Source organism: Myxocyprinus asiaticus, chromosome 17 (genome assembly GCF_019703515.2).
Source record: "Myxocyprinus asiaticus isolate MX2 ecotype Aquarium Trade chromosome 17, UBuf_Myxa_2, whole genome shotgun sequence".
In the NCBI taxonomy this organism is placed as follows: Eukaryota; Metazoa; Chordata; class Actinopteri; order Cypriniformes; family Catostomidae; genus Myxocyprinus; species Myxocyprinus asiaticus.
The window spans coordinates 10,475,979-10,493,873 of NC_059360.1; the positions used below are offsets into that span (position 1 = coordinate 10,475,979).

At 37.2% G+C, this 17,895-nt stretch overlaps 1 protein-coding gene across 1 annotated transcript in view; it reads left to right on the plus strand.

Moving 5' to 3' along the window:
* The window catches only part of LOC127455202 (leucine-rich repeat and fibronectin type-III domain-containing protein 2-like), a 319,069-nt gene extending 304,643 nt beyond the window's left edge, over positions 1–14,426 (plus strand). The window contains exons 3-4 of the mRNA XM_051722894.1: positions 5,327–6,722; positions 12,439–14,426. Of these exons, the coding sequence (XP_051578854.1) occupies positions 5,347–6,722; positions 12,439–13,408 (2,346 nt within the window). The 5' untranslated portion in view covers positions 5,327–5,346 and the 3' untranslated portion in view covers positions 13,409–14,426. The remainder of the gene's footprint in view (positions 1–5,326; positions 6,723–12,438) is intronic.
* Positions 14,427–17,895: the final 3,469 nt, after the last annotated feature.

The following is a 17,895-nucleotide window of genomic DNA, read 5'->3' on the forward strand; positions in this document are numbered from 1 at the left end:
ATTTTCATTTTTGTAAAACTTGTAATCCTTTCTAACAATTAATTCAAAAAAAAAAAAAATTCTTAACAGACAAGAGTTATACATAAGCCTCTGAAATTGCATCTAAACTTTACCTGAATCTGTGATTGCATCAATCTCTGAAAACCTGTCACCTATATTCCCAGGTACAAAAATCACTATATGATTCCAGAAATTGACATCAGCCTTCAACGTGCTTCAAATGATCAAGGGCTTAGGGTGTTCCAGTTAAACCCATTGCATGGGTTCCGCCAGTAGTGGGCACTCGCACAACATAAGCAATGACATACATCTGAGACCATGAGATGGAGGGAAGTTAGCAAGGGAAGGGGATAACATTTTGAAGTGGACCACAGCCCAGCTGTCCTTTGTGACTGGCTCTCCTTCTGTGGCTGCACTGCTTGTGAGGTTTGTTGAGACATGCTACCCCCTGCCGATGTGGCTCGTAGAAAAAAACAAAACATGTACTTCAAGCTTGAGTTGGCTAGTTGCATATGACGGCCATGTTTGATTTCTGGTTTAGTAAGTGCAGGCATAGACACTTCCAATATCACCAGGCGCTGGTCCAGAGATCACGGGAAATGGCATTTTATATTAGCTGTTAACAGACCTTGGCAGAGGCACGCATCAATGTTAAAAGAATGTTATCTCCTGTTGCTGATAGACCACTCTCCTCTCATTCTTTACTTGTAAACAGGCTCATGTTGGTTTCAGTCAAGTCTCTAACAAGTCTTCTCTGGAAGTCTCCCCTCACAGCAACAATACTGTGAAGCCCCACTTACACCGTGATCACACTGCGATGTCACTAATTTTCAAACAGCGCACATACGACCAGAAGTAAGGATGCACATTCTCGTATCACGGAAGCTGGCAGGGGCCATCATGTGCACCAAGCCAATTGCTCTGATGGTAGGAAAATATGTATTATTTTAATATTGGTATTAATGTACAGGTCAGGGGGCAAGATTAATTGCATTAATGTATTTAGCACGTTATTTTTATGTAATTCATTTAACTAAATTAACGCATTAAATTGACAGCCCATTTCATTATACTTATTAATATATTTGTTTATTTAAATTATATTATCATATTCATATTTTAGTTCCTCTTAACCAACCCCACCCTATAAACAATATAAAACATGTAACAAGCAGGTAAATGCAGTAAAACTAATCTGACTTACATCGCAATATAATTATATATATATATATATATATATATATATATATATATATATATATATATATATGGGGATGGTTTAAGGGAACTAAAATATGAATATCAAGGCTTAAATTTGGATTTGTTCCTCACACAAAGTGATCATTTGGCATCACAAGGTCTGGAATACAGTGCACAAATAACATGGATTATTTTTATGATAAGTTTTACGGTACTTTTCTCATTTCTAGGAATTTCTGAAAACTCCCTTTGTATCCCACATCAAACAAAACAATTTGCAAATAAGCAAAACAAATAAAAATAAATAAATAAATAAATAAATAAATAATAAAGCAAAGAGTATGATGACAGGATTATCAATTTATTTCATTTTAAAATGTAACCTTGAGTAAAGTATTGAAATCCTCTGAAATGAGTTGAATATGGCATCAGAGTGACATTTAAAATACAGACAAAGGGTGATGTTTTGGTGATGCAGGCAATGAACCAAGGAGGTGGTTTTGTTACAAAATTTGCTATAGCGACAAACCATTATGAGAGTGTGTTGGCTCAGATTCAGAGAAAACGGAATGAGACTTTTACATCAGACTGGACAGTCAAAAACCTAAGCCATTTTCTGAGTTTCAGTGTTGGCACAGTCACTGTGTTTTGGCTTTGTATGGCAGAAATGGTGACTCGTTTAAAGAAGCTAGGATTTTTTGGCCACTGCATAATTCCTATATTTTTTTTAATTATTATTAATTTATTATTTTTATAGCCTACTATACTTATGGTGGCTATTATTTACAAATGTGGAAAATAGCAATAATTAATAATGGTTGAGATGTGTCTAAACCTTTGAGTTAGTGTAAATATTTCCACTGCCAGCAAGATGTTTTGCTCATAAGATAAAATGGTTTTGTTTCCTTGTTTCGCTCTCGCTATTTCATCCTGAAGATTTGGATGAAATGCAGGTATGGATGCTTTTAGAGGTTGAGTTGCTCAGCAATTGTTATATATGCGTATGCACATTAGCAGACTGGGATAGAATGAATAAAGATGGGCCCTGACTGCCATTTATGAGAAAATTGGAAATGCAGAAAACTTACCTAAGAAATAGGGGCCTGCTAAAGGGCAAGCTTTGGCTGTATTCAGCTTAATCAGGTTTTGGGTGTCAAAAATGACTAATATCCCCTTGTCCCAAGCACACTTCTCATAACTTTACACAATGCTATGCAGTGTGAGTCCTGAATGAACATTGGAATGAAGTTGTATTCAATGTGGGTGGTTTAATGTGAGGGACTCGACATGGAGGTGAAGGTAGAATCCATATGCAGAAAGTTTATTACACACAGCAAACAAATCCAAAACACAGGGCAGAGATGTAATCATAGAAACAGGCAAAGCAGTCATTATCAAGTAATCAGTCCAACCAGGCAAACAGAGCAAAACAGTAATCCAAAAATCAGTAATCCAATAAAGCAGGCACAATGGTCATAACAAGAAGGCAATGAAACAGGCAATGGGAAAAACACTTGGTAAGGCAGTGAAACTGGCAATACTTCACAAAGTAACAATGGAAAGGCATGGCTATTTATGTAATGCAAACTGGAGGTCACCATAGAAGAAACAGTTCAATGTTAATATTCGGGAGAGGGCTTCTTCTGGCGATCGGCTGAATGAATACCAGCCTCATTCATTACATTTATGAGGAAATTTTTTTAGGTTACTGGTAATTACAAGGATATTATGCTATAAATGTGCTTTATGAGGACATTTCTAATGTCTCCATAATTTAAATAGCTTAAAAAACATACTAAGCAATGTTTTTTTTGAAAATGTAAAAATGCAGAAAGTTTTTTGTGAGGGTTAGGTTTAGGGGTAGGGTTAGGGGATAGGATCTATAGTTCGTACAGTATAAAAATCATTATGTCTATGGAGAGTCCTCATAAGGATAGCCACTCCAATGTGTGTGTGTGTGTTGTTTTCAATTTGTATTTATCTAATTTATAGATTTATGTATTAGCTAATAGAATAATTTGACATAAATGTTGTTTTCATATGGTTAAGGAAAAAAATAAAAGGTATAAAATGTCCTTGCAAATCAGTTCAAGGATCAAATATTGCCCCTTTAATAAAGAAGTTAATATCTGACATTTATTGAAGCTAAACATTTTATCAGTATGAGTTTACCAGTTGAGCTATAGGAACATTTATGTTGGGTTTTTGCTTTTATTGTACAGGAAATGTAAGATATGCAGGAAATTAGACAGAGTGGAAATGTATGTGGGGCATGAAGGTTGAATTAAAACCTGTGGCCCTATGTGTACAATGGATAACCACTGTGCCATGGCTCTGATATATTGTTCCATTTTCATGAAATCTATCAAATTCAATTTCCTGACAATGAGATTGGGTGGTTAATGTTTGGGAAATTATTTAGAAGAAAGGAAAAGGAATTGCATGATTTTCCTTCTCTGCAAGATATTTGTTTTAGAGTGAAATTATCATAGACTAGAAATTAGATACACAGTGCATCCCATTTTCAATCTTGAAGTTTTTAAATATTGCATTTCTACAGACCTTGAAACAAGAAAGCATTTTGTGTTAGTGTGCTAGAAGTCTGCTGGGTGTTTGTAATTGCTGAGAGGGCAAACTGTTAAACATGTCTTGGTATAAATCCGTGATTTTCTTTTTAGCAAAATGCAGCCTTGGCATAAATATCTGGCATTACCAAAGGCTGATTGCATGTCAGTCAAAGGCCCAATGAAAAACCTTTAACTTCTGTATGTGACAATTTATTTGTTTTGATGCAGACAGTTTTGATTACATGGTTTGAATAATCACAATATTATGCTTTGTGGAAATGTTCCAGTTTTACTAAGATTAGCTTTGTTTTAGTCTCTAATGTCAGACATCCTGGGCATATCCCTGTTTTTGTATAATTTACCAATTCTCTTATGCTTCAAAACTTGTTTTCCACTAACATTTAGATCTGCAAGCTTTTTCCACCCAGTTGTATTTCTGTAATAAGCAGTTACTGCTGAAGTGTGTAATCTTTGGATGTTACAATACTTTATCCTATCCCAGCTTAAAGGCTAATAACTCTTCAAGACTGCACCATTCTTACCATAAAACATCTCTTTATCAATGCCTTAAATGTATATTGTATGTATACCTCCTCTTAATTTCACTAGCCTACACAGAGTTCTAATTTAGGGTAACTAACATTTATGAGTAACAACAAATTAGTGTTCAACTACATTAAATGGGTTAGCCTGACGTTAAAGCTGCAGTGTGTTATGTATGTGCCATTAGCATCACCAAACAGAATTGCAAAAACATCCCCCTGCCCCCCATTGGTCATCAAACATATAACCTCCTCCAAATTCACACCACTGGTTGAGCCAATGATGCTATGCTGGTAAGGATGCTCAAACAATGGCTTACTTAGTTGTCTCTCTATATTAACTCTTGAAAATGAAACCATCTTCTTCTCACAGACACCTGATATACAGTACAACAGCTCCACCTACACTGTATTCAATTTGGTAGAATGCTGATTAAAATGTATTTAATTTTTAGTGTATTTGGAATTGATGATACAAATGTTTGCAGGAATTATTGGCTGTGGAATTCACATAAATACTCCTGGTTCCAGCAACAATAACACATATTTTATACTTTAGTATTTTTTCAGTACTCTGACAGGGGTGTGAGGACTGCAAAGAGGTATTTTCATGAGCTAGTATGTGACACCAAAGCCAGAAATGGTACCAAATTCAGATTTTCACTAACATAAACGTTTGAGAATTGTTTAAATGGGCCTTATCTCGGTAATTATAAGGTATACAATAATTACTTAATAAAGTTATAATGAAGCCCAAGAGACCCGGGGTTTCTTAAGCTAAAACCTGTTAATTAAAGAGACATTAAATAGAGAAATGTATAGCTTTTCAAGCTCCCTGCTTTGTGACATCAGGGCCTGAAAGGATTCAAAAAGTTTCCCATTTTTCTATTTTGTTTGTCTTTTGGAATTAAGCAGAAATTATTATTAGATTATATTTATCAGATAGCCCTTGCAAAGCTAGTGAATGTTTGTATGACCAAGAAGGCCTCACCACTCTTTTTCCTGTTGCCTTGCCAGGTCCCTGCATGTGATTTACCATGGCCAGCGTGCTCTGCAGCCTCCTTCTCCTGGGGAGCGCAGTGATAATGACCACCGCCTGCCCAAAATATTGTGTCTGCCAGAATCTCTCAGAATCTTTGGGTACGCTATGCCCATCCAAAGGCCTGCTATTCGTGCCCTCTGACATTGACAGAAGAACTGTGGAATTACGCTTGGGAGGAAACTACATTATTAAGATCACCCAGCAGGACTTCACCAACATGACAGGCCTTGTGGACCTTACACTGTCACGGAACACAATCAGCTTCATCCAGCCTTTCTCATTTGTGGATCTGGAAACCTTACGTTCACTGCACCTGGACAGTAACCGGTTGACAGAGCTGGGCCCAGATGTCCTACGAGGCTTAGTAAACTTGCAACACCTCATCTTAAACAACAACCAACTGACCCATATCTCCAAAGAAGCTTTTGATGACCTGCTGCTCACACTGGAGGACCTTGATCTCTCCTATAACAACCTCCGGAGTGTGCCCTGGGAGGCCATCCGCAAAATGCTCAACCTACACCAGCTGAGTCTGGACCACAACCTCATCAACCACATTGCCGAAGGCACTTTTACTGATCTTGAAAAGTTGGCACGACTAGACCTGACATCAAACCGTCTCCAGAAGCTTCCTCCCGATCCTATTTTTGCTCGGTCACAGAGCAACATTGTTCTCAATACACCCTTTGCCCCAGCCCTCTCTCTTAGCTTTGGTGGGAACCCCTTGCATTGTAACTGTGAGATTCTCTGGTTGCGTCGTCTAGAGCGGGAGGATGATATGGAAACATGTGTTTCCCCTCCAAGTCTAAAAGGTCGCTACTTTTGGTATGTGCGAGAAGAAGAGTTTGTCTGCGAGCCACCGTTAATTACTCAACATACACATAAGCTACTGGTCTTAGAGGGGCAGACTGCCAGCTTACGTTGCAAGGCTGTGGGTGACCCCATGCCTCTCATACACTGGGTTGCTCCAGATGACCGACTAATCAGTAACTCATCCAGGGCTACAGTCTATGAAAATGGCACTTTGGACATTATGGTCACCACCTCTCAGGATTATGGGACATTTACTTGCATTGCGGCAAATGCAGCTGGAGAATCGACAGCCTCAATCGAGCTCTCCATCATCCAGCTCCCCCACCTTAGTAATGGAACTAATCGCACATCCCAGCCCAAATCCAGACTATCAGACATCACCAGCTCAACTAAAACAAGTAAAGGGGAGACCAAAGCCCAACCAGAGCAGGTAGTGTTAGTGTCAGAAGTCACCGCACTCTCTGCTCTGGTCAAGTGGACAGTTAGCAAAGTGGCACCCAAAGTCAAAATGTACCAGCTCCAGTACAACTGTTCAGAAGATGATGTCCTGATTTATAGGTAAATATTCCACGTTTCTTTTCCTTAAAACCTCCACAACTATGTACACACCAATTACAAGATTCCCACACTTTCTTACCAATAGCTTCCATGACTTTTCCATGACCTTCCCAGTCATTTGTGTTTACTGATTAAGGTTATCATTGCATTGTACTTGGAGTCACATCATGAATACATTCTAGAACACAATTCAGCCATATACATTTATTGAATACAGTTTGTCTGATCAAATAAATTAAGTGTTATCTGGGCTAACACCGAAAGTAGTATCTATGGTGGCATTTAAGATGACTCACACATGTTAAGAGGCATGCTAGACACTGGTTGTTACATCCTGTTTTCAAAATTGTAAAAACTTTTTTAAGGCCTATTCTTGTGGCTCTTAATGCTGTTCGGTGACTGTCGTAGCCATAAAGTCTTAACATTGACTCACTTACCCTTTACTGAATTAGCCATCTCCACAGAATCAACAGCACTTGATAATCCATAACACCCCCCCCCCACACACACACACACAAGTACTTTCTGGCACAGAAGGTATGTTATGCGGATTTATAATCTGAGTCATGTAAATGATAGTGTCTATTACATGACAATTGCGGGAATTGGTAATTCCAGAGTAATGCCATTGTGAAGTGCAGTATGCGGTAAATGCAGCTATATGGTAATATCGGCTATAAATGAAACGATTTAAATTGAATTTCAAAAGTTTTTTTAATTCATACACACACACTAAAAGTGTGGTTATAAAACATAGTTTTATGCTATTTGTAGATGTCTGAAAGGTTATGTACACTGTAAAAAAAAAAAAAAAAAAAAAAAAACAATTGTCAGGCAACCTAACAAATGTGCTTCATGTGGAAACATCTAAATTAACTGGTTTAAATAAAGTCATATATATTTTTAACATGTCTAAATCAACCTGAATACATCAGGTTACACCAAAGATAAAAAAAATTAAGGGTTAGATCAAGTAGAAATAGATCTTTTAGGTAACAATCGCATGTTACCACTTTTTACAGTGTATCCTTGATGCAGAGACGTCGCAGAGAAAGCAGTCTGAAAAATTTAGTTTAGTTAAATATTTTTTTTGTTCGTTTTTTTGTCAGCTTTCAGTTAACTGCAACACATTGGGCTCTATTTTCGTGAGTATGAAAAGTGCAGTGCAACGCCTTAATCCAATTTTCCTGAGAGCGCTAATTCTATGCGCAATTTTCACACCTGCACAAAGCGTAAATGGTCTTGGGTGGGAGTGTTTTGCACTACTGTGGGTGTACTGTATGTAAATGAAGTGGCACAAAGCGCAGTTTGCTATTTTCCTAAACATTTGGTGATTGTGCTGTTTCAATACCACCTTTTAACTCATGGCAAATTCCAAATTCAGTTCCTGCATTTGCAGTTTGGATATTTCACCAGCAAGTGGTAATAAAGTTCATGTCCAAATTCTGAATGTACAGAACATCAAATAATGTCATTGAAGATCGCTGTTGAAGCCGTCTGTTGAATCAAAAAATTATGAGATTTGTGTTACACTTTCTAGAGGTCATGGTTTATTTGATTATTTTTCCAATAATAATGATTTGTATTGTTATATTTAAGTCACTGCAAAAGGGCCCGATGGAAGAAGGAGAGAGTAAAATGTTTGGATCTGGTATGATTTATTTGGGCACTTCGTTATTTTGATTATATTTTCGTTTCGTTTGAAGTGTAATTTGAATTTAAATTTTTTCATGTTTCATAAAATGAATTTTTCAAAATCAATGTCGACCAGTAGAAGTGAAGTGCGTGCTGATACAATCACTGTTAATACTAGCCATGATTTGTGTGTCAGATGAAAATGATTAATAATACTTACATTCTCTGTAATATCCTGAACCACATGTTCCATGCGAATAAAAGGAATGTGTCCCATTTAACAAGGACACACAAAATAATGTAAATCCATATTTGTATTCTTCCAAATCATTGCATACAGTCCAATTACACTACCAACTTCTGATGAATGTACTGTCTTTGTTTACACTCACTGGCCACTTTATTAGGTACACCTGTATATCTACTTATTCATGCGATTATCTAATCAGCCAATCGTGTGGCAGCAATGTAATGTATAAAATCATGCAGATATGGGTCAGGAGCTTCAGTTAATGTTAACATCAATCATCAGAATGGGGAAAAAATTTGTTCTCAGTGATTTAGACCGTGGCATGATTTTTGGTGCCAGATGGGCTGGTTGGAGTATTTCTGTAACTGCTGATCTCTTGGGATTTTCATATACAACAGTCTCTAGAGTGAATAGAGGATGCTGCGAAAAACAAAAAACAACCAGTTAGTGGCGGTTCTGTGGACGAAAATACCTTGTTGATGAGAGAGGTCAACGAAGACTGGTTTGAGCTGACAGAAAGGCTACGGTTACTCAGATAACCCCTCTGTACAATTGTAGTGAATACAGAATAGCATCTCAGAATGCACAACATGACGAACCTTGAGGCGGATGGGCTACAACAGCAGAAGACCACGTTGGGTTCCACTTCTGTCAGCCAAGAACATAAAACTGAGGCGGAAGTGAGCCTACCATTTGTGTACCTCAGCAGAAATCCAGATTTGTCAGACCAGGTGATGTTTTTCCAATCGTCTTCTGTCCAGTTTTGGTGAGCCTCTGCCCACTGCAGCCTAAGTTCCCTGTTCTAAGATGACAGTACCCGGAGGGGTCTTCTGCTGCTGTAGCCCATCTGCCTTAATGTTCGACGTGTTGTACGTTCAGAAATGCTTTTCTGCATAGCACTGTTGTAACACGTATTTATTTGGGTTACTGTCACCTTCCTGTCAGTTTGGACCAGTCTTGGCCTCATTTCCCAAAAGCATCGTAAGCCTAAGTAGATCGTAGAATCCATCTTACGATTCATCTTAGTTTAGCGGCCTTTTCCCAAAAGCATCGTAACTTAAGTAGTACTTGAAAATGCTCGTAAATTTACGAGTGCTCTGGAGTACTCATACAGCACTAAAAGCATCGTAAGCACATAGACTTATGCAGACACCTTCAGGACAAATGCGAAATTACTCCTGATACAATTTAAACACATATAGCTAAATGCTAAATTGCTAAAACTTTAATATCAGGATACCTATGTTTTATTTATTTTTATTTTAACAGACAAGTCTAATAAAAATAAACCAAAGGCTGATTTATTTAATATAAAATTGTGAAATTTAAAAGACTGACCTGATATATTAAACATCTATTGAATTACTTAACCTTCTCAGAGCTGTGTGGTCAGGTGAATGACTGTGTTTTAATTAGAATTCTCACTCTACATCCAGTACCAGGAATCTGCAAAGAATGTTGTAGATGACGCAGTCAGAAAAAATGCAGTCAGAAAAAAAATAATAATTGTGATTTCAGATTCTCTGTACTTAAGGTGCTTTTTAGGATGTTGAGCCCAAAATTGCTATAAAAATGGCCTTCCCTTAATCAAAAGCTTTTGTCAGATCCTTTTTTTCTAACAAATCATTGAACTTAAGGATAGATTTTGAGTGCTTCTCGTTTCTGAAAAAATTGCATCCTCGTTTACTTTTCTTGCTTCCTTTCCTTGCGTCCTAGCTACACCCTTTTAGGAAACAAGGAAATGATGCAAGAAAAGGAAACAACGATGGAAGAAAAGAAGCAAGATGTACACTACCAGTCAAAACTTTTGAAACACTTGACTGAAATGTTTCACATGATCTGAAGGCATATGCTTAAATGTTTGAAATTAGTTTTGTAGACAAAAATATAATTATGCCACCATATTGTAATGTGTGCTGGCTGCTGGCAATGATGATGACGAAGATGTGAAGATGAAGAACCCAAGTGCAATTTATTTACTACGTGATAACCAATAACCCTAACTACAAACATAAAACATAAACATGGACATGGACATGGACATGGACATGGACATGGACATGGACATGGACATGACTACGACGTTACATTCAATACTTGACACCGGACAATGGTAAACATGAGGGCTCAAATACAAGACATGGGAGAACATAAACCAATGAACAAACAGAACTCTAACAAGATAATTAAACAATAAACCAATGAAAACATGACACATGAACATAGAGGGAAAACAGGAATCACATGACAAGGGAAACAGGAACTAAACATTTCAAAATAAAAGACATGAATCAACAAAATACACATGACATATATTAATTTATTTCAAAAAGTTTTTGAAATTGATGACTTGGATCAAATAATAAAGAAAAGCAGCCAATAAGTGCCCAACATAGATGGGAACTCCTTCAATACTATTTAAAAAGCATCCCAGGGTGATACTTCAAGAAGCTTGAGAAAATGTCAAGAGTCTGCAAATTCAAGGCAAAGGTTGACTACTTTGAAGATGCTAAAATATAACACAGTTTTAATTTATTTTGGATTTTGTTTAGTCACATCATAATTCCCATAGTTACATTTATGTTATTCCATAGTTTTGATGACTTTACTATTATTCTAAAATGTGAAACAAAAAAAAAACAAAAAACAACAAAAAAGAATATATATAAAATAAAGAATGAGTAAGTGTTTCAAAACTTTTGACCGGTAGTGTATATGTAACATGGAATATCCTGCTCTCTCAAGCGTCACTTCAGAGCACCGTCTTGCACAGCTGTATTACCTCTGTGCGCTTGCCGTTATGCTGTTGAATCTTGATTGATTAATATATTCATGATAAATCCTAATAATTCAAGATACACTGCTGAAATATGTGACAATTATGGTTTATTTAAACTTCAAAGGTGAAACATTCATTAAAAGTGTTGTGCCACATGTGAAGAGGGAGAAGAATTTATCCGTGTGTCAGGTGTTTCGGAAAAAAAAAGGAGGCACCTATGCTTCCTCACTCAAGCGTCTTCAGAAAGCTTCCTCTGTCCTCGGGCCTCTCCTCTTCGTAGTGTAGTGCAGAATTGATACGTTCTTCATGATGGCAGACTTTAATCAGTTTCCGTGTCATGGGCTCAAGGACTGAGGAGTAAGGAAATGAGGATGCACAATTTAAGAAATGAGAAGCACCCTTTATTTCTGAAAAAAATCTTATTTTTTTATCTGATTCCCAAACAATTATTGTGGAGAAATGTTACATAGAACTATTGAATGCCTGTGATATTTATTTGCTTTATTTTATTTTATCATATGGTTGATATGATCAGTACTTTCCAAGTAATTAAGTTTTAAACATAGTAAAATGATTAATTATTGTTTTTTTTTCTAACATGCCATGCATTGTGTGTATTAAATCCAACATAACATATTGAACAATGAGTCATAACACTATGCATTTTAATAATAATTACCTGCTGTGTAATATATGCCTGTGATTTAAATCTATTGCATCTATTTTTGTCCAAAGCTTATCCTCTTGAGCTTTTCCTTCGAGAATGCCGAAAAATAATACCCAGAGGTGGGAGATTTATGCAAAAATATATATTGCAATATGCCATTTTTTTGTTTGATAACAATATAACTCAGAATATATTTTTTTTTATGGAAAGTGATGTCCAAAAACATATATTTTTATTTTAATGTAAACATGGAACGTGCATGCCGTACCATGCAGAAATTTAAAACTGCGACAATACTCGAAAATGTATACCTGTTGACACATTTCTACCGGTATATCATTTTAACCAGTATTTCGCCCACTCTTATTAATTCCAATCTTCACAGGATGATTCCAGTGACCAGCAAATCCTTTGTGGTCAACAACCTGATCCCAGGGATGCAGTATGACCTGTGTGTGCTGGCCATCTGGGAAGACATCGCCACCACACTCACTGCAACCAACATAGTTGGATGTGTGCAGTTTGAGACACGTGATGAGTACCCCAGTTGCCAGTCATTGCACAGTCAGTTTTTGGGTGGTACCATGATCTTGGTGATTGGTGGAGTGACCGTGGCCACCCTCTTGGTCTTTATTGTCATTCTTATGGTTCGCTACAAAGTGAACAGCGGTTTGCAGGTTGCAAAGCTTGTGACGGTAAGCAACACCTACTCCCAGACCAATGGTAGAACTGAGGCGACACAGCGACTTAACAATGGCGCTCCGACATCGCAGGCTCCAAAGACCATAGTGGTGATGCGTGACGAAGTGGTGAAATTCAGATGTGGTTCCTTGCAGAGTAGCATCTTGTCCTCTTCATCTTCTTCAGCAGACTCCCTTGGCAGCGAGAATGTCAAGTCTTTCAACATGCATTGCGAGTCCAGCACCTTGCCCAAAAGGTGGAAGAAAACGTCAACCAAGACACGACCAAACTTGGACAACCTTCTTGGGGCATTTACTTCTTTGGACCTGAAGGCTCCTGCAAGAGATCCAGGTGGTCCATCTTCCTCAGGGACCATGGAAATGGCCATGAGACCCCATACTGACAAGGAGCCTCTGCTAGGCCGTGGAGATTCTTGGCTTGGGAGTCTTGTAATGCTGCCATCAAAGAACAAGCCTAAGCGCAGCCACTCGTTCGACATGGGTGACTTTGGTGCTTCGCAGTACCTTCGCAATGCACCATGTCGCATCAGTAACATTTGGACTAAGAGGAGTCTCTCGGTCAATGGCATGCTCCTGCAATGTGACGAAAGCGAAGGGGAAGGTGATAAAGCAACATTTGATAGCGCTGAGTGGGTCATGGAGAGTACAGTCTGACAGGTAACAAAAGATTAGCTCTGCCAAAAAACAAGAACAACAAAAATTAACATTGTCAAAAACATGTCAGTTGTGAAGGAACTTAACTTGCTGCATCATATGACGTCAAGGAGGACTCAAATGGCCATAATAAAAAGACACCTTATGACTTTGGCCATGACTGTGTAATGCATGATTTTCCATGTAAATGATATTGTCCTTCTGTCCATTTGATCACAGAGAGATTCATAGGTTTGTTTCTGAATTAGGCAGGCAGCCGAGGCCAGTGCTGGCACTTTTTATTGAGATTTGGATGTGAGCTATCTCTAGTTCCCTTCAAGCTTTAGAGCTGATATTAATAAATAACTAAGAACTTGGGAAGCAGGGTGGATAAAAGAGAGAATTTATCCTACTGTGCACTGCAGTTTGCCAAGAGGATTTTCTTCAGCAATGTGGATGTGCATCACAAAGGACCAAACATTCTCATGAGATGGGACGACATCTTCAGCAGTTGAAGTGAAAAAAGAAATGCAAATGTAATTAAATTTTGAAGGTTATTTTTTATCATTTCTGCCCCCCAATTTGAGTGTTCTCTAGTGTCACACCATTTTGTATGAGCAGACAAAATACAGAGACTGCAGTAATTATTTGGTGAAACCTATGGTTTTCATAAGGGTAAAAAAAAATTTCATTCAAATATTTTGCCTTGACGATGAACAAAACTCTATAAATCAGAGAGTTTATGTCACAGTAATATCTGCAAACTCTATCTGCATATTTGTTTCCATGACATTTTGTTGCATTATGTGCCTCTTTCTTCAGCTTATCAAGTCATAACTTTTGTTTTTATTATTATTTTTTCAAGTCAGTGTTCAAAAACTGGCTGTTGCAAATTGCATTGAGTACTAGTACAGATCAGTACCAGTCACTTGTACTAGTGCAAAAGTCTGTCAGAAGTACGTACTATTTGTGCAAATAGATGTTTAATGTGCATTATATACCCAACCAATACATTATATACCCAACCAAGAAGATGCTATGTTTGATGTCACCTTTTTCTACACTTACAACCATAAGTACCATAAGATCCAAAAGTACCAAAAGATATCAAAATCATATATATAAAACTGGTATTATCATGGTTTTTTGGACATGGTACCAAGGTATGTAAATGTCATGGTATTATTTAAAGTACCTTACAGTATCATATAAATACCATGGTATACAAATATGGAAATCATTCTTCGTTTTCCATCACTGTACCATGGTACTACCTCAGGTTATTTTTTAATTTTTTAATTTTATTTTTTTTGGTAAGGATATTCCAGATAAAGTAACTTTCTAATAAATAATGGTGGGATTTACCCCCTTAAAACACTATAACTCTAAAGCCATCCCCTTTTTAAAAAAATAGTTTAATGTTTGTTATTTTCCTTCAGTCATAATCTCTGAACTGCACACAAAAGTCAAGAGACTTAAGTCTAGAATATAGGTCAGGGTGTTAGGCTAGATCATGTAGTGACACAGACAGACATTAAGAACAGGACTTCGATCACATTTATCTGTGGAAACCTTAATTAGTGCCAAACGGTGTGATTTCACATAGAGGTAAACCATGAACTGAAGAGAAACTGAGATACTTTATCATCAATGTGCCCCTGAGCAAGGCACTCAACCTCAGGTTGCTCCAGGGGGGGGGTTGTCCCTGCCATTAGTGTACTGTAAGTTGCTTTTGATGCTTTCTTAATGCTTAAAAAAAAAAAAAAAAAAATGTTTAAGACATGCATATATCACGCATAGCCATTATTTCAGATTTTTACATTTCAAAATGTGGGGCATTTGAACACATCTACAGCACATTATGCATCAATTTTAAAATAGTGGTGATTATGATTGTTAGGTATAATGAAAAAAAAAACATTGCTATTGTCTTACACAGGGTAGTTGTGGGCCAGGGTTTGGGTTAGGTGCCAGAGGGTAACTGGTTGCAAAATAACCCTTACCTTAAGAAATCCCTTAGTTTTCCCTTAACTTAAAGGTGCACTCTATAATTTTTGCAATTTGTTGTCTTCAACTTACACTGACACCTAGGGGCCTGGATGCAGCTTCATTCAAATACAATTGTTTTTAGTTACCATTGTATAAATTATTTAATTTATTTATACATGCCATTGTATAATTCACAGTTCATTTATACATGCCATTGTATACATTTACTATTCACAGTTAGCCATGATTAATTTAATCCATGAGTGAAAGTGTCCAATAACAGGGTGGTTACAAAGATTAAGTAAGTATTATTCAGCTAGTCATTTGATCCTAACATGGCAGCCCCCATGAGGGGACCCTTTCCATGTAGAATAAACCTGCTTTTATAAGGTTACTGATAAGACTGGTGTCTTCGTCTCATGTATGTGGTCATGATTTTATACATATGTTTCAGCATTACTATTAATTTCTTTGGGAATGCAACTTTTTAAATAAGGAAAAAAATAATGTTTGCACCTGTAAGAGGTACCTGCAACCGGGACCAGGGGTTAGAATGCAGTATTACATTGGAATTGGGCTTTTTGGTAGAATTTACATTTCTGTAACCAAATTTTAAATCTTTCACTGTCCTTAAACTCCCAATATAAAACATTGTTTTGGTACAATGGCTTTTTTTTTTTTTAGAAATTATATAGACCGCATTATTATCTGTAAACATCTCCAGTCGATATCCAGTGTAATTTTATGGGCTGTTCATAGGAAGTTTTGCCCAAAGGATCATAACACATAATGTCTATTTTTCTTATTTTGAAAAAAAATCTTTATTTTTCTATTTTTGTGAAAAGCTAGCAGTTTTATTGCCTTTCTTTTGTCTGATAATGTTACTGTATGTTGTTTGTATTATGCTTTACTGTCACCGATATCTACAGTGAAGACACAGCTAAAACACACACAAAAAACATACAACTTTTTTATTTTAATTATTATTTTTGTTGTATAATTTTAAACAAACATTTAAGCTATATTATAGATTTGGAACATCTAGTGTTTATAATTTGTTACTGCTCTTGGTAAATGATTCTTTTTAAGATGTTTTTTTTTGTTGTTTTTTTTTTTGTTTCATAAATATTATATAAGACTGTATGACGGTAATCTGTACAGTGAGCCTCTAATTTTCCTGGTCAGAAAAAAATGGGAAGGTGCTTTAAAGTATTGTTATGACACGCATATATGTGAAGTTGCATGGCTGCATTTTTCACTTCGAGTTGTAGGGGAAAAAAAGTCTAAGTCATTATAAACCATTTCTGTGTTCAGAAGATTTTGCTACACCAAGATAAACACAGAATTTATCATATTTAAGCTGTCTGTGTTCTTTATCCTTGCCTCTCAGCTAAGAACTTATTTTCTTATTTTTCTAAGTTTTTGCATATACATATATTGTATCTGCCTTAAAGTGTCAAATCATATCATATCACTTTTATTGTCACACAACCATATACAGAAGTGCAATAGTGTGTGAAATTCTTGGGTGCAGTTCCGAGCAACATAGCAGTCATGACAGTGATGAGACATATACCAATTTACAATAAACTTCAGATTTACACAACACAATTTAAAATCTAATATACACATAATTACACACAAAAAATATACAAATAATAACATACAATGTACATTATACAATAAAAAATAGTATATATAGTATATATAAAATGTACAGTAGGTTGTATTGTACTGTATTGACATTCAGGCTGTCGGTTGATAGTCAGTTGCCAGTGTGTTGTTAAGAGAGATATAATTATGACAGTCCAGTGTGAGATAAAAAGATTAATAAAGTGCATTAATGCTGCGATACCGCCTGCCTGATGGTAGCAGTGAGAGCAGCCCATGGCTCGGGTGGCTGGAGTCTCTGATGATCCTCCGAGCTTTTTTCCCACACCGCCTGGTATATATTTCCTGGAGGGAGGGAAGCTCACCTCCGATGATGTGTCTGGCAGTTCGCACCACCCTTTGCAGGGCTTTGTGGTTGTGGGCGGTGCTATTGCCGTACCAGGCAGAGATGCAGCCAGTCAGGATGCTCTCTACAGTGCTGGTGTAGAACCGTGTGAGGATGTGGCGATTCATTCCAAACTTCCTCAGCCGTCTCAGGAAGAAGAGGCGCTAATGAGCCTTCTTCACAATGGCCTCAGTGTGGACAGACCATGTGAGTTCCTCAGTGATGTGGACACCCAGGAACTTGAAGCTGCTGACTCTCTCCACTGGTGCTCCATTGATGGTGATGGGGCTGTGTTCTCTTTCTTTTCTCCTGAAGTCCACCACAAGCTCCTTTGTCTTACTTACGTTGAGGGAGAGGTTGTGCTTCTGACACCAGTGTGTCATATTGTGCACTTCCTCTCTGTAGGCTGTTTCATCATTGTCAGTGATCAGACCAGAGACACCAGAGGGTCATGAACCCCCCCTAGTTCAGCACCAACCATTCACACCTCAGACTGAAAAAGGACTCATAGAATGGGTGTGAG